The sequence below is a fragment of the Toxotes jaculatrix genome, chromosome 10 (genome assembly GCF_017976425.1).
Source record: "Toxotes jaculatrix isolate fToxJac2 chromosome 10, fToxJac2.pri, whole genome shotgun sequence".
In the NCBI taxonomy this organism is placed as follows: domain Eukaryota; kingdom Metazoa; phylum Chordata; class Actinopteri; family Toxotidae; genus Toxotes; species Toxotes jaculatrix.
Window position 1 is genome coordinate 14037277 of NC_054403.1, and position 22665 is coordinate 14059941.

General features: G+C 43.2%; 3 protein-coding genes across 5 annotated transcripts; 2 read left to right on the forward strand and 1 right to left on the reverse strand.

Moving 5' to 3' along the window:
* Positions 1–3760: 3760 nt before the first annotated feature.
* Positions 3761–6898, reverse strand: aldob (aldolase b, fructose-bisphosphate). The gene is made up of 9 exons (XM_041047665.1): positions 6742–6898; positions 5984–6096; positions 5676–5887; positions 5507–5561; positions 5130–5290; positions 4926–5009; positions 4635–4809; positions 4320–4519; positions 3761–4049 (listed from the first exon to the last, which is right to left on the reverse strand). The coding sequence occupies exons 2-9, from the start codon at positions 6093–6095 to the stop codon at positions 3954–3956; spliced, it is 1095 nt and encodes a 364-aa protein (XP_040903599.1). The 5' UTR covers position 6096; positions 6742–6898; the 3' UTR covers positions 3761–3953.
* Positions 6899–8595: 1697 nt separating this feature from the next.
* On the forward strand, positions 8596–16799 carry rnf20 (ring finger protein 20, E3 ubiquitin protein ligase). 2 transcript variants are annotated; one of them, XM_041047521.1, is made up of 22 exons: positions 8596–8682; positions 9079–9262; positions 9374–9442; positions 9545–9643; positions 9755–9902; positions 9996–10181; positions 10343–10458; positions 10619–10765; positions 10869–10943; positions 11072–11191; positions 11287–11529; positions 11617–11752; positions 11911–12032; positions 12165–12321; positions 12503–12827; positions 13298–13415; positions 13669–13818; positions 13910–14122; positions 14371–14496; positions 14633–14773; positions 15330–15434; positions 15944–16799. In XM_041047521.1, the coding sequence occupies exons 2-22, from the start codon at positions 9089–9091 to the stop codon at positions 16118–16120; spliced, it is 3147 nt and encodes a 1048-aa protein (XP_040903455.1). In that variant the 5' UTR covers positions 8596–8682; positions 9079–9088; the 3' UTR covers positions 16121–16799. The 2 variants fall into 2 exon arrangements, with proteins under 2 accessions (XP_040903455.1, XP_040903456.1); XM_041047522.1 differs by having other exon boundaries at positions 11350–11529.
* A 191-nt stretch (positions 16800–16990) lies between these two features.
* LOC121188033 (transmembrane protein 109-like) lies at positions 16991–21966 on the forward strand. 2 transcript variants are annotated; one of them, XM_041047530.1, is made up of 4 exons: positions 16991–18069; positions 18446–18505; positions 20023–20125; positions 20449–21966. In XM_041047530.1, the coding sequence occupies exons 1-4, from the start codon at positions 17824–17826 to the stop codon at positions 20802–20804; spliced, it is 765 nt and encodes a 254-aa protein (XP_040903464.1). In that variant the 5' UTR covers positions 16991–17823; the 3' UTR covers positions 20805–21966. The 2 variants fall into 2 exon arrangements, with proteins under 2 accessions (XP_040903464.1, XP_040903465.1); XM_041047531.1 differs by lacking the exon at positions 18446–18505 and having other exon boundaries at positions 16996–18069.
* Positions 21967–22665: the final 699 nt, after the last annotated feature.

The following is a 22665-nucleotide window of genomic DNA, read 5'->3' on the forward strand; positions in this document are numbered from 1 at the left end:
TGGGTCACTTCATGTTCTTGTAATCCTGTATTGTTTTAGACCTCTTTTTGAATGCAGTGGGTATCATGTATCTGGTCATTCTGCATCACCACAGCTATTCTTTTAATTAATAGTAAACTAGACGGGAGAGTATTCATCTAGTTCAATTAATTCTTGTTCTCTCCTCCCGCACACAGCATATACTTTACTGGCAATGGAGGGCGCTGAGCCAACAACTAGAGAGAGAACAACAAGACAAGATGGGAGTCAGGAGGAAGACCCCAAGGTGCTGCTGTCAAGCAAGCCTCTGCATCGCTTTGTCCGGAAGGAGCCCAGAAGTCTTGGGGTAACACATCAAACAATGCAGGGCCACAGAAATGACATAATGGACAGTTACAGGAACTTGTGCTAAATGTCTTTTGAGTAGTAAGTCGGTGTTTAGAAGCAGATGTACACACAAAGAGCAGCTGCAAAAATGTCATTCTACTCTAAGTACTGTCATTCATCCTTGCTCTTGTCCTTTCTAGATTGTCATTCTGATCTTTGGGTGTGCAGAGCTCTTGATGGGGTTTAATCTGGCCAGTGAAAGCATGTGCTCCTCTTACACAATCTACATCCCCTTCTGGCAGGGAGTGCTGGTACGTAACATGTGGACGATTAGTATACTGTACTTGGTTAGTTGTATGTTCACTGATGAGTCATGACTTAAGGGACTAGTTTAATATTTTGGGGAAAATTCTAGGCAAAAATAAATAAATAAAAAATAAGTGTATTTCCCAAAATACCGAACTATCCCTCTAAGTCGAGTTAGTTGGGATCAACAAACCTGTGACATTGAAAATGGTGATATACATGACGCAAGAACAAAGCTGGTTAAGTCACATGCAATCATTAAAATATACTTTGAGTGAATGACAGGGAAAAAAATGATGTGATGATCTGTTTTTGGTTGTTGTTTTTTAAGTTTCTTGTCTGTGGAAACTTGTCTATCTACACTGAGATACATCCATCCAAGAAGATGGTAAGGCATGCCTGTGATTCCTTTTGCTCTGGTTTAGTTGAATTTTATTTAGTCACCTGTAGCCTTTATTTCTCAATAACCTACTTTAGCTTGTTGAACTCATCTTTCCCAGGTGACTGTGTGTTTGGCCATGTACGTGGTTTCCCTCTTGGGAATCGTGGTCTCTATCGGCTACAGGCTCCATTGCTTCTTCTTTTACAACTTCTACATATTAAACAATAGCAGCGCGGTGAGTTACAGCATCTATTTTTTGACTAAATAGATGACACTGACATTTTCACAGCGTATGAATAACTCTCTTGTTCATTTTCTAAACAGCTTTATGGTGTGGAAGGCTTACTGTTCATTTCCTCTATTTGCGTGTCAGTGCTGCTCATCTTCTTGAGTGTCGTCGCACGTTTATCACTGAAATCCACACACAGTCAGGTAATACAATATTTACTGTTACTTCATCTAAAACAGGCATTTCCCGCTGAGATTATACATTCATTATTCGAATTTAACGCTTTGGAAGGAGATATTTTTGGACCAGAAGTTCAAGACAACTTATTCCATTGGTCCAAAATTTAGTACACACCATTTCTCAAGTTTTTATTGAAATTTCAGCCATTCATGTACATTGAATATCCTTAAATGGTGCAAAGGTAAGTGGTGAACTTACCTTTGGTAGGGTAAGGTAAGTGGTTGTAGTAGCACTGTATATTGCTATCAGAGTGGTGAGAAAAAGACAAGTGGAAATTGTGGGAACTTCTGCAACAGTGTTGGGACGAACTTTCTGAGCAATATTTAATTTCTGCTGTAGAAAGAATCTCATGTGTGTCAAAGGTTTAGATCAAACGTAGCTCAACAAGAAGGTTCCTTGATTCCTTGTTTTTAAAATCTCCTATTTTTTTATTTGTTCTATGCTTTAATGTTTTGTGCTGGAAAAAAAATTAGGTGTTCTAAAACTTGCTAGTGTACACAACTGTAAGTGAAAGCGATCAGCGGTCAAAGGAAGTCAGATATCAGTTATCACAATAACTCGTATTGTGTCAGTCATTTTATTGCCTTCTACTTTCCCTTGTCTCTAACTGGCCTCCACCTCAATATCTTCAACAGGTTATCGTCCAGTGCATGCCGGGACCACCACCACCACAGAATAACACAACACCAAACTAAGATCAGTCTTTTCAATTATTGTTCTACAATAAGTAACATTTGTTTTCCTGCAGTTCACCTATACTGTGAAATAAACATCACAGTTCTGTACAGTATATTACATGTGAATGTTGCGCCACCCGCTGGCAGTAACCCAGAAGCCAGCTTTTTCGGTCATTCACATTTACACTAAGCTTCACTCTACAGCAGTGGTTCTCAAACAGTGGGGTGTGACCCCCCTGGAGGACCCACAGCCATTGCGGATGGGTGTGGATGACCAAATATAATGGATATGATTTATTTAGGGAAATTAAACAAGAGTTTGCGGATGCTATGGCACTGACCAGCTTGGATCCTATCAATGGTATCGGTTAATGAAAAAAATGTGGGGAGGGGGGTTGTGAACTTCCATAGGGGGGCGTGCCTGTAAGAGTTTGAGAACCACTGCTCTACAGTATGTGTAGCTGCAGTTGTCCTGAAAGAAAAAAAAATGCATTACTGAACCACATTTGTTAGCTTTTTGTAAATCCTGTTTGGAAATGAAAATGATTTCTGTCATCTCATGAGAGATAAATGTTTTACATGCACTTAGTAAAGGAAACATAGTAACCACTAATATCTCTAGCAAGGCTTTATGTGTGTACTTACTGTATGGGGTCAATTATTAATTCTATATCACTTAACAATGTTATAGCACCTTATTTTAATTACATTAAAATACATTTAATGATTGCTCCACAATCCCCCATCCCATAGGAAATCCAACCATGAACGTTTTTAATCTGAACATACCCAACCAGTTACAATTTCAGTGACATGTTGTGGACAGTTTCCATGCTGTCAACTTTTCTGATCATCTGCAGTATTATTATTACAGCTTGTGCAGTGTTTGGGCCAAGCACCGGCTGGATCTTCTGTAAACTGTACATTTAGCTGAAGATATTTTACAGTGTGACTTTGAATAAATGTGGCCCTGTTTTGGATACAAGACAGCACATCCATGTGTGACTGCTGCTTTAGAAATATTCAAAAGAACTTAGGGTATATTTGATTATATTACGGTTGGAATCTTCTTGCAGATGAATTGGTACTGTAGATATAATAATTTGGCACATTTATGGCCTAGCTTTTGACTTGATGTATGACTGTGATATGAAGAGCCTGCCTAGAGACCAGTTGCCATCTTTTGCCTGTGAATGAGTGAAAAGCATCTGTCTTTAGCTTTTGGCTATATTTGGTGCAATCAAACTTTTTTATGTTGTCTTTTTTTAAATTAAAAAAATTAAAAAAATAATAAAATGATGCTCAGATTGGTGATCACATAATTACCCACATATAAATCTATGCACACAGACATCATACATACAGTATAAACAAGTCTAATTACACTCCAGTCCTTTGGTTTTCATTTCTATCACTGGACTGTGTCTTTAAATCCTTTCAGTATTACCCAACTGTTGTGTAAGCTTACTGGCATTGACTTAGAACCATTCTTATCGACTCTCCTCTGAGTTAGGTCTACAATTGATACCCAACAATAATATTATGATTATTATGAGTAATCAAGTTGTGACATGATCTCAGATCCCAGAAATCACAAAAACTGCCATGACACCATCAACATTTTGGTCACTTAATTTATTTCCAGTTATTTAACTGAGTAGACAAACAGTAGTTCAACATTATAACAGAAGTCTTCCCCTGGTATTTGTAATACAGGGAAGAAGAAAATCACATAAGAAACACGGTGGCATTTCTTGTAGTTATATTTGGTCCATGTGCATTTTTTTGGAAGGGGGTTTAAACTTCACAGTATTTAATAGACATAGCTGGCTGTGTGCAGAGACTGCATGGAGGCCGTGTCAGCTGAGCCGGTGGGTTTGTACTCTCCTTTGGAGGCCAGGCCGTTGATCTGTTGAAAAGAGAAACGGAGGGGGAAAGTTGGGGCAAAGTCAAATCTGAGTGTTAATAATCAACCAAGTTACCTGCACCACATTAGTGCAAGGCTGAACAGACAAAAACCTTTTTGGGATCAATCATTTACCGATAAGTGTAAAGTTGAGTAATGTAAGATAAGAGTCATTTAAGCCCCTGTTCTGTGCACAGTCCACAACTACAAATTGATAAGTTATTCGTGTCTATTTATCATTATTAACAGCCATTCATACCCTCTGAGGCTTACCTTGGCCCTTTTGCAGAAAGCTTCCTGTGCAGCTGCCTTGTTGGCAGTTTTGCCCTGCCAGGCTGCAAGAGCAGAGGCCTGGAGAGCACGGCCGTAAGAGAAGGTCAGCTTCCAGGGGCGATGGAGAGGCACCTGGTTGATGGCGTTCAGGTTGAGGGAGGCCTCCTCCTCACTCTGGCCTCCAGACAGGAAACAGATACCTGGAAAGACACAAGTCTCAGCATGCTGCATGCACTTCATTTACTGAGCAACTTTGTTTTCCATGCTTCCCTTGAAGCAGTCTGTTGAGGGAACAGCTGGCCTTGTGACACTCACCTGGCACAGCAGCGGGGACAGTGCGCCTCAGAGCGGTCACTGTAGCCATAGCAACCTGCTGAGGGGTGTACTTGGTGGTGCAGGAGTGTCCAGCAGTGACCATGTTGGGCTTCAGCAGAGTGCCCTCCAGGTACACGTGGTGATCAGACAGAGCCTTGTACACAGCAGCCAGAACCTGATGATGGGGCAGATTTATTACTACACCTTAAAAAATTTATAATCTAATGGGAAAAATATTTCAGGGCTGATTGTCTTGTATTTGGATAACTAAGCCAGAGATGATGAACCAACCTTTTCTGTGGCATACTGGCAGCGCTGGAGGTCATGGTCTCCGTCGGGCAGGATCTCTGGCTCCACAATGGGCACCAGGCCATTCTGATTGAGTGCACAAATGTCACGTTAAAATGGCTGCCTCACAAACAAATACTGACCAAACTGAATTCCTCTCAGGATTTCTGTGGAGAATTAGGGCTCCACGCACAAACACACAAATACCTGTTGGCAGATACTGGCGTATCTGGCAAGGACATTGGCGTTCTCTGCAATGGCAAGAGCTGATGGGCAACCATCTGCGATCTTCAGCACACATCTCCACTTAGCAAAGTCACAACCGTCCTTCTTATACTGGGCACAACGCTCCGAGAGGCCATCAAGACCTATAAGAAATCAGTGCAGTTTAGAACTTCCCTCGGTTTCATTTGAATCTGAGTTGCTTTTAATTAAATATGCCATTGTACTAAATAGGAGAGAAAAGTTCAGACTGGTGTGCTAGTATTTGCATAATTTCACAGAAATTTGCTAAAAAAAAAAAAAAATCCAACAATAAAAAAATGGTTTGTGCTTCCATGCTTTTCATCTTTAATTTATTTTACCTTGTGTGGTGGTCTCTCCATTTGTTCCATTCAGACCAGCTGTGCCTTTGTCCACCTGAAGAAAGACAATCAAACACAGCCATTAAACTCTAAAAGGGTCATAAGTCAAAGACCCACAAATCTGTGTTTAGCTGTGTTGTGATTTGGCTTCAGTCTGTAGACTCCTCACCTTGATGCCGACAACAATGCCCTTCTCCTTGACGACTTGAGGGAAGAGCTTGCCGCTGTCTGATTTCTGGTAGAGCGTCTCATGGAAGAAGATGATCCCACCCACACAATTGGAGATGGAGGGGTCGGAAGAGAAGAGGAGGTCACGGAAAAAACGACGGTTCTCCTCATTGTTCTCCACATTGATTTTCTGCAGGCGCTTTGCCATGGTGCCTTGAAAGAAGAGGGCGTGGAAGTCATTTCAGATGCCCACTCTGCAGTCAGATCTCTCAACAGAAAAGTCTCCCCCAAGTCAGACTTGGTGCTCACCTGTTGATTCATCTGCAGCCAGGATTCCCTTTCCGGGAGCCACGATCCTCTGAGCAATGTCAGAGAGCTCCTTCTTCTGCTCCGGAGTGAGGGATGGGAACTGATGAGTCATCCTGGAAAAGACAATCAAGTTATTTCACTGACAGCTGTTCAGAAACTCTTTAAATCTTCCTCATACTTCCAACAGTCGGACTGTTTCGCCCCTAATCGAACACAATAAACCTGTACTGACATCCTGCTTCTCTTTCATCACCTCTGTAAATATTTGGCTTGCATGGTTGAACTTTGGCCTTCAAACAGATAAGTTCTGCCTCTTGATGTGCAAAGTAAGTTCATGGTTCACTTAAAGTTATTGACTTCATGATGTTTTGCCAAAGCTTTCTGCAGAAGAAAGCATTTAACCACACAGTATGAAGGCAAAAGGCTGAAAACCATGAGCAAAATTCACAAACATGAAATAAGTGATCATACACAACAGGTTGAACGCAAGTGTTTGTTTCAAGTATTTGCACAAAGCAAAAACATGTCTGAAACCTTCGGCAGACAGCACACGTCGACTTGTAACATATAACCCTTTCAAAGTAAAATCACTACGCATCCACCCTGCAAAACCTTTATTAGAAAATCCCAACTTCTGAATGTAACTCGAGCATTCAGACTTAACGAACTGTTAGTTCAGTTCAACAACCTTTAGGAGAAACCTAGCAAAATTAAAAAAAAAATGTCTGCAAGAGCTGCAAAACCTGAAAACATCTTACTTGAGAGTTGTGAACAAACAGCGACGACAACACAAGCTGCAAACGGCCTCTGCAACCTCCCAGCAGGTACTGATTGAGAAGGCCGATTTCTGGGCTCAAAGCTGTATTTATTGCCTGTTTGGGGCTGTGGAGGAGGCGCTCGTGATGTGGCGGGGCGTGTGTCCCCTCCGTAACGCAATTGGCCCCGGCAGACAGACAGGGGCGGTGTCTGAGTGGTGTGGCATCAATGTGCTCTTTTGTGGACTTTAGGTTCATGTGATCAGAATCTGGAAGGACTGGGTGGTGCGTGTGTGTGGTGGTGCGTGTGCTGTGTATGGTGGTGCGTGTTGTGTGTGTGGTGGTGCGTGTGCTGTGTATGCTGGTGAGTGTGGTGTGTGTGGTGTGTATGGTGTGTTGGGGGACACAATGCGTCATATGAAACAAGTTTAAAAGTCGAAGTCTGCATGCGCGCACGCATCATACAGCTGAACCCCTCCTTCTGTTTTTTTTTTTTTTTTTTTTTTTTGCAGCACTTTGAGGAATGACGAACTGTAATCTGAGACTTCTGCTGCAATGTTGCAATTCAGGTTTCCTTTGTCCTGGAGAAAGTGTGATTACAATAGCACATGATAACGTCTGTTTGTCTCAATTCAGAGCAGTTACAGTTTTTTCCACCTCATTTCTGCAACACTTTTTCTCATCTGGTTAAAACTATAGTGCATTTGAGTCCTGCAGAGAAAATTTTTAAAAATGTAATAATAAAACATGCTGTTTGTTTGATTTATCCTTGTGCAAATAAACAAAATTAGTATGATTTTCAGCAAAAGATCTTCTGTCAAGACTTGTCTAGATTAAAAACCATTTATTTAATTTTAGTTAATGTAGTTGCATTACACTAGTATCAGACTTAAATGGTTTTCAATAAGAGCAACAAGAGTTTATCTGCCTTATGCGTCACATTGCCTGTCAAACACGTCATGCATAAACAGTTCTGGCATCGATTGCTGAAAATGGCCCAAAAAACATCAGTCCAAATATCTGCTGAGTGACCTCAGCAGATATTTGAACCCATGGCCTGAGGTGGATCTGTAACTCACAAATAATGACGAGTCTGTTTTTACACAACCTGGACTCTGCACCCAGTGCAGTGCACTCTTTAATACTGCTGATCAGAGTTCACTCTCTGCCCTTTTTACATAAGGACGGAGAGAATGAGAGTCAGGAGAGAGCAAAATGTCCGTTTGCTTACCCCCAAAGTATGTAACTAAATTAAAGATAGTACCACAGGAATGTTAGTTTTTAGTTTTTTTGGTTGCCTGATTATTGCTACAATATCCCCAAGCACTGCCACTCCCACAGATCCCACAAAGAATCTTTGTGAGTTTCAAAACAACACTGCAGCACACAAAGTATCTCTAATCCATGTTGCAGTTCATTTCTGATTTGTCTTTATAGTTTTAACAGAGGGAAATCATCCATGTGCATTGCAAATGGTTGTTTTAATTTAGGCCCTGACCTCCAACGTGTGTGTCACTGTGTGTTAGTTGCTTTTAGTCTATATTGCTCTCAGTTGGTGCATTTTCTCAAATTAAATTCAAATCACCATAAGCCAACTGACTGAGAGTAAACCTAACAGTGGTGTCCAGTATAGAAGTACCAGTTGGTTTGTGGGTCTCTGTGCAAAACAAACAAACTTTGATCTATAACCTGCTGTGTTGGTTACCTGCACTTAATGTGAATTTGGAGACAACAGTGCCCCAAGCAGCCCAACCTTTGGCCTCCGAACTGAATGAATGCTGTGCAGGGTTCGTTTCCCCTCCTGGTCAGCAGGGGGCGCAGAGTCAGCTGAAGGGTGCCCCACTTGGATCGTTAAAGCTTCCGTTTCCGAGTGGCAAACAGCCGCAACATCAACATCCACAGACAGATTCACTTAATAACATAAAACTCTAAACACTAAAAGCGGTAAGGCGTCGGTTACATGTGGTTGTTACTGACAATATTACAAAGTAAATGCGTCGATGTGTCGGGTCAGAATCCGGTTTTCTTGAGTATCAGCAACATTTAAAGCGTTTGCGTTAGCAAACGGCTAACGTTAGCCTACCGTTACACTGACTGATTTAATCGGCTTTTTAGTACATAAAGTGTTATAGCAGGTCATTTTGGGTATATGTTTTCAACTGTTCATAGCTCGGGGTAATAAGGTTTCAAAATAAACATCAAGTGAGTTGCCTTTGGTCATTTAGCGTTTAATATGATCAGCACACTGTAGCTAGCATTTTCGTTCAAACCACCTGGATGTAACGCTAGTTGTTGACAGCCACTGTCTGCTTTATTTCAGCGTTTCTCCGTTTGTTTCAGGAGTCAGAGGATGTCGGGACAGAAGCGTCCTGCTGACCCCAGCGGTCCCTCGTCCTCCGGTGCGCCCTCAGAGAAGCGGAGGGAGAGGGAAGGAGAGGACGGGGGTCCCGGTGTCAGCGCCGCCGCCGCCGGGGGGAGCACCGCGGTGGAGACGGTCATCAAACTTGGAGGGGTGTCTAACTCAGTGAGCTACTCTTTATTATCCACCTCACTGCCAATATAACATTAACCCGAGACGTGTAATGTTTGACTGATCCTTCTTTTTAACCTCATGTTTGAATCAATTCTTTTTCAGGAGGAACAAGACATCAAAGCTCTCCAAGCTAAGAACCGAAAGTTGGGAGAAGCTCTTGATCAAAGACAGGTAAAGGAATTCTCCTTATTTGTTTACAACTCAAAGCTGCTTTTGTGTGCACTCTTGTTTTTGAGGAAGCTGTTTTTAATCTTTTGGTTTATTGTTTTGTAGGTGATTGAGGATGAATTGCGGGAGAGAATTGAGAGACTGGAGACCCGCCAGGCCACTGACGATGCCAGTCTGCTGATCCTCAATAGATACTGGAACCAGGTACACACTCACTGGGAGAGATTGGACTAGGAGCAAAAAAAAAAACATCTACAGTCTCCTCTTTTAGAAAGGTCAAAAAGTTGAAGTTTTATGTCATTTTCTCTCCTTCAGTTTGATGAAAACGTCCAGCTGATCATCAGGCGTTACGACCAAGCAAGCAGCGAACCTGAGAAGTCTCCGGTGGGTGAGGGACGGAGCCTGAAGCCAGAAACTCCAGAACCTGATGGCGACTCCAACCAGGAGAGGGCCAAGGACAGAGGTTAAGACAGCACTGACACTTTAAAATCTTTAATGCTTGTTCAACCAACTGGAGATGAAAGTTGAAACCCTCTTTCCTTCTGTTGGCACCCAGGCCACCAGGGAGAGACAACCAACTCCTTCCTGGCCACACTGGCTAGCAGCAGCAGTGAGGAGATGGAGGCTGAGCTTCAGGTGAGAGTGGAGTCCAGCCAGAAACAGGCCAATCGTGTGGTGGAGATCTATGAGTGTCTGAAGGGCACCGTGGACCAGCTGAAGGCAGAGGTGGACTCTGGAGCAGGTGAGATAAAAGGAGGGAAGGTTTGGGGATGAAGGCATGTTGACATTGCTGTATTATAATGGACTAAAGCTAACAATGAAATGCATTTAAGAGAAAGGCATTAAGTCAGTTTATATGTTTGCACTCGTTGGATGTGATATTACTGTTGCTTTTCTTTCCAGAGGGAAGTTTGTGGCCAGTAGCTTCCAAACTGAACTCCCTCCTGACCAGCGAAAATGAGCGGCTGCAACAGCTGACAGAGGACCTCAAACAGAAGCATAGTCACATGACAAGCGAGGTACAAATTATTTATTCACTGTTGCAAAATGTTCCCCCTCTGGCTGGGCACAGATGAGTGGTTACAAATCTGCTTGCAAGGGACATAAACCATACCTTAGTAACTGTTACCAGTAACCAGCTGCTACTAACAGCTGCTGTGTCCTCCTGCCTTTTTCCAGTCCCGGCCACTGGGTCGTGCTGCTAACAAAGCAGACCAGCGTGTGAGTGAGCTGCAGGTACTGATCGAGGAGCTCCAGTGGGACATGGAGAAGATCCGCCGCCGGGAGAACCGACTCAATGCACATTTGAGCGAGATACTGGAGAGGGTGAGGATGATGAGGACTTGTGTTGGAGTCAGTCATAGTGCTGTGTCACTACAAAGTGTCTGTTTACGTTGAAGTATGTTAAAACACTCCCTGTGCACCCCAGGTGAACAGCAAAGGCTACAAGGTGTGTGGGGAGGCCAGCAGCGTGTGTGGGACCATCACTATTAATAAGAGAAAGGTAGGATTTTGTTTTCGTGTTTTCATGATTCTGCTAAATAAAACAAAGTGTGTGAAAAATGTTTGACTTAGTAGTTTATTTTCATACCTCATGCTGTGTACTTTTTCCTTCTTTTTACCTGGTAATAGTTTGAGGAGATGAATAGTGAATTGGAGGAGAACCGGGAGCTGGCAGACAACCGCCTCACTGAGCTGCAGAAACTCCAGCAGGATTTGCAAAATGTTCATCAGGAGAACAACAACATGAAGGTATGTCACCGTGTATCACGATTGAGTTTAATTTAGTGCCATGATAGAAATATATGTTTGTAATACTTTACTGATTAAATGTTTTTTCTGTTTAGTCCTTTTTCTCTTTGGCTTATGTCTCTGCCTCTTTTTCTTTCCCTTCTCTGCATTCCTCTCAGGCGGAGCTGATGAGTCGAGCAGAGGGCATGGTGAAGGAGACTTCAGAGTATCGCTGTCTGCAGTCGCAGTTTTCTGTACTCTACAACGAGTCTCTGATCCTCAAGGCTCAGTTAGATGAGACACGCGCTCGCCTCAACACGACCAGGACGGCACGCCTTCGGCAGCTGGAGCACATGGAGGTAAGTTGTGTGTGTTTGCATCTGGGCCAACGACCATCTGTGTAACCTTCATTTCCCTCTCACTCATACTTTCCCCTCTGTGTGCAGAATGATGAGGTGGCTCTGCAGAGGAAGGTTCGTACAGAGGTGTTTCAGCTGGAGGACACGCTGGCTCAGGTCAGGAAGGAGTACGAGATGTTGCGCATCGAATTTGAACAGACTCTTGCTGCCAATGAGCAAGCAGGTAACTAACAGGTTCCAGCTTACGTAGTGACTGAGGTTCATGAACTGAGCTACAAATACAGTAGAGCTTAGATTCACATCAGATTCCTGCTGACAATAAATTGCTAATGTGAATTCTGTCTCTCTCTTGCTTTCTTTTCTTCCTCCTTCTTTTCTCAGGTCCTATCAACAGGGAGATGCGCCACTTGATTAGCACGCTGCAAACCCACAACCAGCAGATGAAGGGAGAGGTGGTGAAATACAAGATGAGGCTGAGAGAGACACAAACTGAACTCAACCAGGTGGGTCAGAAGAAATTTGCACAACTTTGATAGTAAGACACATATATGTGTTGTGATCTGTTGGAAACAGTGAAGCAGGAAACGGTAGCAAGCTGCTCTAAAAGTCATCCCATGCCTCTTTTGCCTCTGTAGGTCCGTGCTTCAAAGGGCAGTGCCATCCTTCAATCCCAGTCAAGCACAGAGATGGACGTGAAGGATGAGACAACCTCTCCTTCCACCCCAGCTGTCACTGGAGAACCTGTGGTCAAGACAGATCCTGACAACGGCTCCTCAACACCCAGCAGCACAGGTAAAAAAAACACCTAGTTAACTGGTCATAAAAAGCTTATTTGACAATTTATTAAGTTGTAAATAACTTAAGTGGCATTTCTGCTCATTTCACTTTGTTGTTATGATCCATCTTAAGACATATGTGGACAGACCTGGTTGGTTATTCCTTTTTCACCTTCATCACATTGTCTTTTTTTTAGGTGCTTCAGTAAAAACAGAGCCTGGACTGGAACCAGAGGCAACAGTAAAAGAGGAGGAGAAGGAGGAGAAGAAAGATAAGGAGGAAAAGAAGGAAAAGGACATTATAAAGAAAGAGGAGAAAGAAAGAGAGCGGGAGAAAGAGAAGGAAAAGGAAAGAGAGAGGCCGACCCGCGGCGGTGGGAGCAGCAGCCTGCTAAAGGAAGAGAAGGAGAAGCCAGGGAGCAGTAGCCAACTGGAGGAGTCAGCCGGGGAGCGTTTGTCTATGGTCGGAGGGTCAAAGAGGAAGGAGATGGAGCAGCTGAAGATTGTCAGAGCAGAACTCAAGTAAGTCGCATGTGTGGAAGTTGGTTTTTATTTTAGAGTATGCTAATTTTTGAAGTATCAGATAGATGATGTGAACCATGCTGGGTCAGCTGAAAAATAGTGTCACAGGTACCTTCAAAATGTCATTATATCATTATATATATGTATTTTTTTTTTTCTCCTGATATAAATTTTAAGACTTGATTTAAACATCATATATTTGCTTTACTTATTGGCAGATAAATGATATGTGCCCTATTCACATGTTTTATGAGAAATTATACTGAACTCACCACAGTTTCAGAATAGTTTAAACATGTTTAAACATTTTCAAACCCTTGTTACTCTTTTCTTTTTCCAGTATTTATTGTTATGGTTTGGGTTTGGGGCATGTTTTTCTTCCTCATACTCAAACTTAATGGGCTTTACTCAGAGTTCCTGTTATTTTTGGGCCCCGGATGTTGTTTATGTTGATGGTTTTGGATGTGCAGGAAAGCCCAGGAGTCCCAGAGGGAGATGAAGCTGCTGCTGGACATGTACCGCTCAGCACCGAAGGAGCAGAGGGACAAAGTCCAGCTCATGGCTGCAGAGAAAAAGGCCAAGTCAGAGGTGATTGACACTGCACAACACAGTCCCCTGCAAACAGACATTTTGTTGCTGTAGTGGACAGTCTAAGTGTTGGTGATGGGCCTATTCATTCAGAAAGAACATGATACATCGATATTTGCACTGGATTTTCCACGTGGGCTTATTCTTTTCAGCTGAACATGGCCAGATAGAATAGCCTGCTGTAATTAATTGTAGCATTCCTATAATAATAATAGTTGTAATAAAAATAATGATAATATTGTTCTGATTCCAGGGAGAGGAGCTGCGGCAGAGGCTGAGGGAGCTGGAGGAGAGGGAGAGGAGGGAGGGCAAGAAAATGGCAGATGAAGAGGCTCTGAGGAAAATCCGCTCTGTGGAGGAGCAGATCGACATACTCAACAAGAAGCTCTCTATAGCCAAACAGGTGCGTGAGGGGGTCATTTCGTTTGTACGCACAAACCCTCTGCCTGGTTCTCATTCGCTAACACCCTGTCGCCTCCGTGCTCCCTCTGCAGGAGGAAGACGCACTGCTGAGCGAGATGGACGTGACGGGCCAGGCCTTCGAGGACATGCAGGAACAGAACATCCGCCTGATGCAGCAGCTCAGAGAGAAAGACGATGCCAACTTCAAGCTGATGAGCGAGCGGATCAAGTCCAACCAGATCCACAAGCTGCTAAAAGAGGAGAAGGAGGAGTTGGCAGACCAGCTGCTAACTTTAAAAACTCAGGTCAGCCACGAGGCAACTCCACAACGGCTTGCACACACAGGTTTTGTGACAGACGCAGTTAAATTGCAGTGAGAATTTAGGAACTATGGATTATATCCATCAACCAAATAAAAACAGTTTTACTTTCTCAGTAAAACAGCCTGTTCTCTGTCAATAAACCCATGAGTTTTTCTATGACTGCTCCAAATTGTGTGCCCAGTTTCCTGGTTGTCTTTTCTGACCATCCTGTTCTGTGCCCATGGCCACAGGTTGATGCCCAGCTGCAGGTGGTAAGGAAGCTTGAGGAGAAGGAGCGCCTCCTGCAGGGGACCATCAGCACTGCCGAGAGAGAGCTGGCACTTCGAACGCAAGCTTTGGACATGAACAAACGCAAGGTAACATACAGTTGAGTTATGATGAGCCACAGCTTTAAGTTTAATCCCTAAAACAGTGAACTGTTACTAAAAAAAATACAATATGAGAAGAAATGAGATTCCCGTTGAGGATGAGTAAAGACGTGTCGCCCTCCAGGCTCAGGAGTCTGCGTTGCTGTCGGAGGAGGTGCGAACTCAGCTGGAGCAGGTTCAGCAGAGGCTCAGCGAGGTCAGAGAGGAGGTCATTGAGAACAGTATCTCCAGGGAAAAAGAGTCCTTCAATGCCCGGCGAGCACAGGTAACAACACACACAAACAAATATGTGCAAACAAATAAGCCCAGGCCATAAAGGGTGTGTTTTTAAAAGGTGAAGTGTTGTTCAAACAAAGTTATATCCACTGAGGCTGTTTTTGAAGCCTTAAAAACATACTGACGTATACTGAGGGGAATATGTACTTACAGCTGTTAACTGATCAGAGAGATAAACACCCTCACTGGTTTTAAATCTAAGATAAAATCATGGCTTAAATCAACCCAATCATGCACTCATCAACCATAAATCCTGTTGGCTCATGATGATCCACTGATTTGTAATTTTAACATTGTGATTTTATTGCTGTCTGGCCCTTTGTTATTGTTGCTGTCTGATTATTGTTTGTTGTCCTGTTGTTGTTTGAGAAGGCTGTTTCAGTGACAGTGTTCTTATATTTGTTGTATTCTCATGTATTTACTTATCTTGGACTATAGTGTTTTGTCTTAATACTCAGTGTTTATTGTTCCTGCTCAGGACTACAGAGAGCTATGCACTGTCCCTGTTAAATAAACAAATAAAATAAACTCTAAATGTATTTCAGGAGGACATCTCCAAACTTAGGAGAAAGATCGAGAAGGCCAAGAAACCAGCTGAGAAAATCAGCAATGGAGACGAGATCCTAAACGAAGAAATTAATGACTACAAGGTAAGTTTGGGTGATACTTTTTTTTTTTTTTTTTTTTTTTTTTTTTAACTTTTTGGTTTCAGTTATCCTCCTCCAGAGAGGTCGGCTGTTTCTCCCTGTTTCCAGACTTTGTGCTAGGCTAAGCTAACCAGTTGCTTCTTTCTTTTTCTCATATAACTCAGTTTAAGAAAACAAATAAGCGTACCCCTGTACGACAAGAGTTATGCCTCAGCTGTTCTCTGTACTCTCCACGGTCTTGAGGATAAATCTTGGCCTCATCGGGGTTTAGAATCAGACTCCATATCAGATGGTGTTTTCCTAATATGGGTGTTGTCAGAACAGTTGAGCTTGAAGTCCCGTCTCTATAATCACATGTCCTCGCTGCTGCCCTCGATATTTTTTTCCACTCATTACAAACTATTCATGTGAGGACAAAACTGGCTTCTCAGTTTATTGTTCAAACCCCTTCCTCCCTGCCCCCTCCCTCTCTCTCTCTCTCTTTCTCTCTCCCCCTCCCCCTCCCCCTCCAGGCACGTCTAACATGTCCATGCTGCAACTCCCGGGTGAAGGATGCTGTGCTCACAAAGTGCTTCCACGTCTTCTGCTTCGAGTGCGTCAAGACGCGCTACGACACACGCCAGAGGAAGTGCCCCAAGTGCAACGCCGCCTTCGGTGCAAACGACTTCCATCGCATTTACATTGGCTAAAGCTGCGGTTCTCCCTGCGGCCACTTGCGAGGAGAAAGGGTCAACAAGATTTTGTTCGGTTTTGTTCAAACACTGCCGGGAGCATCACTGCACTCAAGTGTTTCCTCCTCTGACTAGTTACATCCCATCCTCATGTATCTACAGGATGCAGGATCTGTGTGAAATCCTCTCCTCTCTCTGATTCCAGCCTCATGAGGCCACACTGATGCTTTGAGCCGAACGCTTTAAAAATATTTGGATTTGATTTTTTTTTTTTTTTTTACAGTGACTGAATTCAGCTCCAGTATCTGATAGGTTGTTGTATTTTTTCAGATACTGGTGCTGTATAAATGTAGAGAAATGAGATTCTGCGAGTTTGCATCGCATACTGAGGTGGTGTTTGTGTATGTGTGCGTGTTGAGGGTGTGTGTGTGTGTGTGTGTGTGTGTGTGCATTTAAAAACAGGCAATTACACAAACCAGTGTGCAATGGAAATAATTAGTACAGTGAGAAAACAGCATTCCTTCCAGTGTAGCAGATGTTTGTATCATATTGGTGTGTATGTATATACTGTATGTCATTTTTGTTTCTTTCTTCTTTTTTTTTTTATTTGAAATCTGCCTCTTTCTGTCCTGAAATCTCTAAAATCTCCTGACTTGACGCTGTGTTACTGGTGTTGCTAGTTATTAAACTGCCATCAAGGGTGTCCAGCCTTTCCATTTCCCTTTTTTTTTTTGTTTTTTTTTGTTTTTTTTTTTAGACCCTGTGACCAATCTTAACATTTGACCTGGAATATTAAACCACAAGTCCCAGTGTGCAAGTGTTTATCCCTGTGCGCAGCGCCTTCCTCCTACACCCCTCCTCCTCCTCCTCCTCCTCTTCCCGACGTGTTTGCACACTGGAAACAGTCGTTAGAATCGCTAGAAGGAAGGGAGTGCCATAAGGGAACAGCGACAAGGGATTCTTTTTTCTTTTTTAAATAAAAGGTTGCGCAACATAATCCATCGCTGCAGTGCTTTTGATGCAAGCTCAGAGACAAAGGAACACCAAACCTGACTGGTGTGGGGCTCAGAGCAGAAATAAGAAGCTTTAGGAGACTCGTGGTCGACTCAACGTCAGCGCGTCTCTTCCTTTTCTTTTACGCGTAAAGCTGCAAGAAGAAAAGTAAACTTTTGGAGACGTTTTTGTACTGTATCTTTTTTTTTAAATTAACAACTTTCCGCCGCTTTGTAGGCGAATTATCAGATCTCTCTACCGCTGCTGGATCTAAGCCTTTAACGGGTTCTTTCCAAATATAGCCACTGTAAATGCTGGAGTGTCCTTGACGGAGCGGCGCGATCCTAGATCGAATATTTGCAGCGCTGCCAAAGTTTAAAATTAAATACTCAGATCATTTTGAGTCATCGGGGATTTTCTTTTAGCAACACGTTAAGGGTATTTTGCAAATTAGGACGCTTGAATCAGTTGGCGTGTTGATATTTTAGAAGCTGGCGCGGTTCATATGTTTTTCTTCCTATTGTGAACTACTGTATGTTGATGTAAAAACGCTCTGTAGCCGACGATTGCTCCCAACAGAAGCCATTTTTAAGTACTTGATTTATAGTCCCGTCTGAGTCACTGAATACGAGCTGCTCAACCTGCTCTGAGCTGCAGCCTTAACCTGAGCACATACATTATTAGCACTTTTTTTTTTTTTTTCTTCTGTTGCTCTCAATTCTCCAACCATGACTTTTTGTGCGTCTTGCTCCGGGCGCGGTGGATGTGCCATGGCTCGGTTTTTCTTCACCATCTATGTCTTGGCGCTTGGTTTGTCGCTGGGCTTGTCTGGAGCTGAAGCCCAGCAGGCCAAGACGACCGGGGAGAGCCCACCGGGGGTCACCCTCCTTACTCTGATCACGGGAACCTGCCGGGAGATCCAGCAGTACGCGGAGTCAGTGGTGGGAACCGGCGTGGTGCGGTCAACTGTTGAGGTACAGAGAAGAGGTGCACCGCCGGCTAATTCTCTTCTACTCCCCGCACCAGGAAGTGGCCTTACACTCACTTCTTCTCTTTAATTGTTAATATACTGTGATCTAACTTCACTGTTTGCTCTGTCACTATTCTTGATCGATGCTTAACTGAACCTGATCACTAATTTTACCTCTTCTACTTCCATCCTTATCTACACCCTTCACACACATTCCTCTCCCCCGTGCCCCCTCAACTTGTTAATCTCTCTCCTGATCCCCTCATCTTCTCTGCCCTCATTTCATGTCTTCTTATATCCGTGCTTCCCCCTCACCCATAAACGCACACACTCTTTTCTGTCTCCCTGCCTCCACCCTGCTGTGGTTCCCTTCTCCCCAGAGTGCAGTGTTGTTTCTTGAGTCAATGCTTGGTCAGGAGAACGTCTATACAGTGGCCATGGTAAGAAACCTCCTGGGTGTCTCCATCTAGCCTAACCTGACGTGGTCCCTTAAGCAGAGTCCTCTCATGAGGCTCTGTTCAGCTCATGTGGGTGACATAGTGCAGAGAATAGGAGCGTGGCTGTGGTGAAGAACTGGCAGTATGTGCATGTCTGTACACAGATATTTGCATGCGATGCCACCATACCTGTGAACTTGTAGCGATAAGATTCTGTATGCGTGCTGGAAAGCTGATAGGTAAGCTGAAATAGTTAACCATGACTCAGTTGCCATCTCTGAATGTAAAAAAAAAAGGGCGTGTACATGATACTTGGAAGAGAAATTGACTTTTTATGAGTCCCCAAAACTGAACCAGGGCCTTACTCCATTTAAATTCTGTTCTGTATGATTGTTTCCTGTTTAAATGGAGAAAAATGTCATTTTGTGATCAAATTTCTTCCTCAAAACAAAAGATCTGCACACTGTGGTGATAGCTCCCAGTAAAATGTAATGTAATAATAGATCAACATTTCTCCTGGGTAGTCATCGCCTGATAACTGTGCTCGATTTACAAGGAGCTATCAGTGCAGTGTGCAGGTCCTCTGTCTATCTGTGTCTCCAGTTTGTCTTTTGATCCGGCACCTGTAAATGTTTTCTGAATGTGCATGCCCTGCACTGTTTTTCTTCAAAATGTCATCCTCAGGTCAGCTTTGAAGCGTTATAGTAGACAGACCACAGGAAGACTAACAAAGTATTGTTGTATTTTCAACTTTATAAGAGCTGAAAATCATAAAAGCCATTTTAATGCCCTGTATGGGCTGTATCACAGCTTTTAAAAAGTCTGTGGCTTCACAAACGTGCCTTTGACATTAAAGTTTATCGTTTGGAAATTGAGCTTTATCGAACTAAGCAGACCAGTAAATAATTAAGTGTGTTTAAGTGATATACACACACTGATGTGGAGTGACAGATGCTTGACTCATGCTCTGACATACTGGACAGCCTCCATGTATGTGCCAGTGTGTAGCACAACAGGTGCAGATAAGATACTTGTCCAAGTTACTGGGCTACCCTTGACCTTGCTGGATGAGGTTATAGTGTATATCTGTGTGTGTGTGTGTGTGTGTGATTTTGGGGGGGAGGTGAGTAGAGGTTGTACAGGAATAGAGAGGGGCACTGTCCAGCTGTCACTCGCATGCACAGTTGGCTATCCAAGCCAACAATACAGCACTTCTTCTATCATAAGGTGCAGCTCAGCAGCTCTTACAGTCTAAATGAGTTTCCCTTTAAATGAGATAATCGTGTTTATACCAGCAGCCACTGTCAATATGAGTGTCGCTGTTTTATACACAAGCATTATACATCATGCATTGCAGCATGATCGTGGTATTGGAGCCATGGTTGCCTGTGTAAACAAATCTGTATTTCCTCTCTGCATAATTCTTAATGTGATCAGAATGCTGCCTCTCTTCATTGTTACCTTTGATCATAACAAAGTAAAACATGTCTCCACCCTTTCCCCCCCACACACCGCCACAGTTTTTCGAGATGGTGATCCGATTCCTGGCTGAAGGAGCTGCCAGTGGCCTGAATGTCATTGCTGTTTACGTCACAGAGATCCTCAGGGTCACAGGATTCGATGGTGGGTACCAGGATGACCTCTGTGTGCGTGCATGTCTGTCTGTGTGTGTACATTTAGACTTTGCTGCATGCTCTGTTTTTCCTTCCCTGTATGTTTAGCTCACTGCAAAATGTCTGCTGGAGTAAGTGTCGATCTGTGGCAATGAAAGTTTTAAGTGCAAGTGAAAATATGCAGTCTTGCCTCTCGCCTCTCCCTTGGGGCAATCTGTCTGCCACTCCTTTTTAAGTGTGAGTGTTTACTTCTTTTGCTTCCTGTGTGAGACAAGTGTTTCAAGCTTTATTCCTTGTGAAAATATGCCTAAGTTGGATTTCCTCCCTTCACAGTTGCACTGACGTTGCCCCGATTCACTCCAGAGGGTGTGACTGCCGTCGCCCAGTGGGGTCTGGTGGCTCTCATTGGCTACTGGGTGCTGACCATTGTTCTCCGTCTGCTGATTGCCGTGGTGAGGCGGGTATTCTGGGTGGTGAAAACTGTGCTGGCGCTCTGGCTTTTCGGGCTGATTGCGACTGATAAGACTGCCAGTGCAGACACCACGGCGGTTCGACTGGCCGGCCTGGTGCTGGCATGTGTCCTGTTGACTCTGCTCACGTCTGCCTCTGAGAAGCCATGTGCAGTGGAACACCGGCTGAGCTGCCTGGAGGGGCGGCTGAAGGCAGTAGAGAAGAGGAAAGGGGAATAGTGATGGGAGAGGGTAGAGAGGAGTACAGATGGACAAAGGTGATGGTAATGTCGGTTAAGAAAACAGTAACGTTGATGGTTTCTATATGTGTCAAAACTATTATGGCAATAAAGTAATCTCTGGGATTTTTAAATCAGGAATGCTCTTTTTGTTTTTCCTTCAGAAAACACCAAAGGAAGAAGTTGATTTTTAGCAGGTATAGTGTTTGTCACGTTCAGCATCTTAGTCTATCATTTGCTAATTAGCATTTAAAGTACAACAGAGACTGATGGGAAATGTTAGGGATATCTGTGCCAAATTTCATGGAAATCCGTCCGATAGTTGTTGAGATAATTTAGTGTGGACCAAAGCGGTCAACTAATTCCCAGATTGGCTTAGTCGGATTATTTTTACTTCATCAAGACACTGAAAAAACCCAGGATCAAACAGCCAGTCTCATCTCTGATGTCTTAGTCTCAACTCACCATGACCAGCACGGTGTCTTCAACCCAGGCTGATCCGTGGTCTGTTGACAGCCACTTCATTCCTCCTGTGCGCCTGGTTGCTTCCCTGCTGCTCAGTCAGCTGGAAGCTTTTTTGATCCTTGGGTTTACACCAGCAGCGTTCACCCCCCACTGCCGCTCCAGCCGAGTGGAACAGCCTGACCTCGGTGCCAGAATTATCGTTCCTGCTAGCTCAGTCTGCAGCAGCGAAACTCTCTTCCCTCCTGTACTTGGCCATGGTGGAATGCCAAGTGGGCCAGATATGAATCCACAGTGAAACTAACTGTGAGGCCTCACTGTGTCACCGCCTCTCTGCGTCATCACAGAGGCAAAGATAAGCAGCGGTGATGATGTGCTGCTACACCTATAAATTAAGTATTTGATGGAAATCTTAATGTCAAAATTAAGCATCTGAGAGGATGTATGTGAATGAAGCCATTGACTTTAAAGCTGTTGTGATCCATATATTTGTAATATATAAATATAAGGGTAGCAATGGATCAGATCACTGTGTATTATGAAAGGTATAATTTGTACTGACAAAACTACAGAGAATTATCACCCGTCTCTGCAGTTAGGGTTAGGGTTGTGTTTTCATAACATAAATAAGCAACTCTTTGTGATCTACAGCTAAAAAAAAAAAAAAAGAAAGAAAATTATTTTTAGCAAGTTCAGTTTGGTTTTAAACTTGAACATACTGTGAGATTTCAGTGCGACTGTAATATTATCGAATTGTAGATCCCAACTTTACCTATGGTTTAATATGGTCAGAGATGACCAATAATGTGATTACGACTGTTTCAGCAATCAGACTTTATTTGATGCAGTTATCAGGTAGTTATGAAAAGCATTTCTTCCAAATCCACTATTAATTTTAAACATTTGTTGTAATGTTATGAAAAGTAAGAACAGAGTGATTCAGTAATCAAGCAGTCACAGGAGAGTTTGTTTTTCTTTATAATTTCGGCTACAGGTTTTTAGTTTATATTTTGTTGCCATTTACAAAGGTTGTTTAAATGCATGTTGCACAAAGTGGTAAACTTGGAGGGACATTGAGGATCACAGAGTAGCAAATGTGTCTACAGAGACTTTGTTATTGTCTCATACAACAAGTGGATTTGTGACTAGTTTTTATTTGCACAAAAGACTCTGTCGTATTTTAACTTCTGCTCAACTGGGTTTGTTCTGTGAACCAACTGGTGTAAGGTATAAGGAATTTATGTGCTTGGAAGTGCTTTTGGCTGTGTGGTGACATGTTTGGTGGGCGGTGCTCACAGTGGTGGTGAAGTGTTGTCACAGAATTACAAGTAAATCATGTTGCACGTGAAGACACGAGGATGGTGGGAATACAAACCCTACAGTGGGGTGTTACTGGGTTT

What these genes read in the sequence shown, in the direction of transcription:
- LOC121188033 (XM_041047530.1), top strand. Translation starts at nt 17,824, where the DNA reads ATGACTTTTTGTGCGTCTTGCTCCGGGCGCGGTGGATGTGCCATGGCT. An exon ending in TGGTGCGGTCAACTGTTGAG is followed by an intron (nt 18,070 to 18,445) that starts GTACAGAGAAGA and finishes CCTTCTCCCCAG; the next exon opens with AGTGCAGTGTTGTTTCTTGA. An exon ending in CAGGGTCACAGGATTCGATG is followed by an intron (nt 20,126 to 20,448) that starts GTGGGTACCAGG and finishes CTCCCTTCACAG; the next exon opens with TTGCACTGACGTTGCCCCGA.
- rnf20 (XM_041047521.1), top strand. Translation starts at nt 9,089, where the DNA reads ATGTCGGGACAGAAGCGTCCTGCTGACCCCAGCGGTCCCTCGTCCTCC. An exon ending in CTCAACACCCAGCAGCACAG is followed by an intron (nt 12,322 to 12,502) that starts GTAAAAAAAACA and finishes TCTTTTTTTTAG; the next exon opens with GTGCTTCAGTAAAAACAGAG. An exon ending in AGCTCTCTATAGCCAAACAG is followed by an intron (nt 13,819 to 13,909) that starts GTGCGTGAGGGG and finishes CTCCCTCTGCAG; the next exon opens with GAGGAAGACGCACTGCTGAG.
- aldob (XM_041047665.1), bottom strand. Translation starts at nt 6,095, where the DNA reads ATGACTCATCAGTTCCCATCCCTCACTCCGGAGCAGAAGAAGGAGCTC. An exon ending in TGGAGAGACCACCACACAAG is followed by an intron (nt 5,291 to 5,506) that starts GTAAAATAAATT and finishes GATTTCTTATAG; the next exon opens with GTCTTGATGGCCTCTCGGAG. An exon ending in ACGCCAGTATCTGCCAACAG is followed by an intron (nt 5,010 to 5,129) that starts GTATTTGTGTGT and finishes GCACTCAATCAG; the next exon opens with AATGGCCTGGTGCCCATTGT.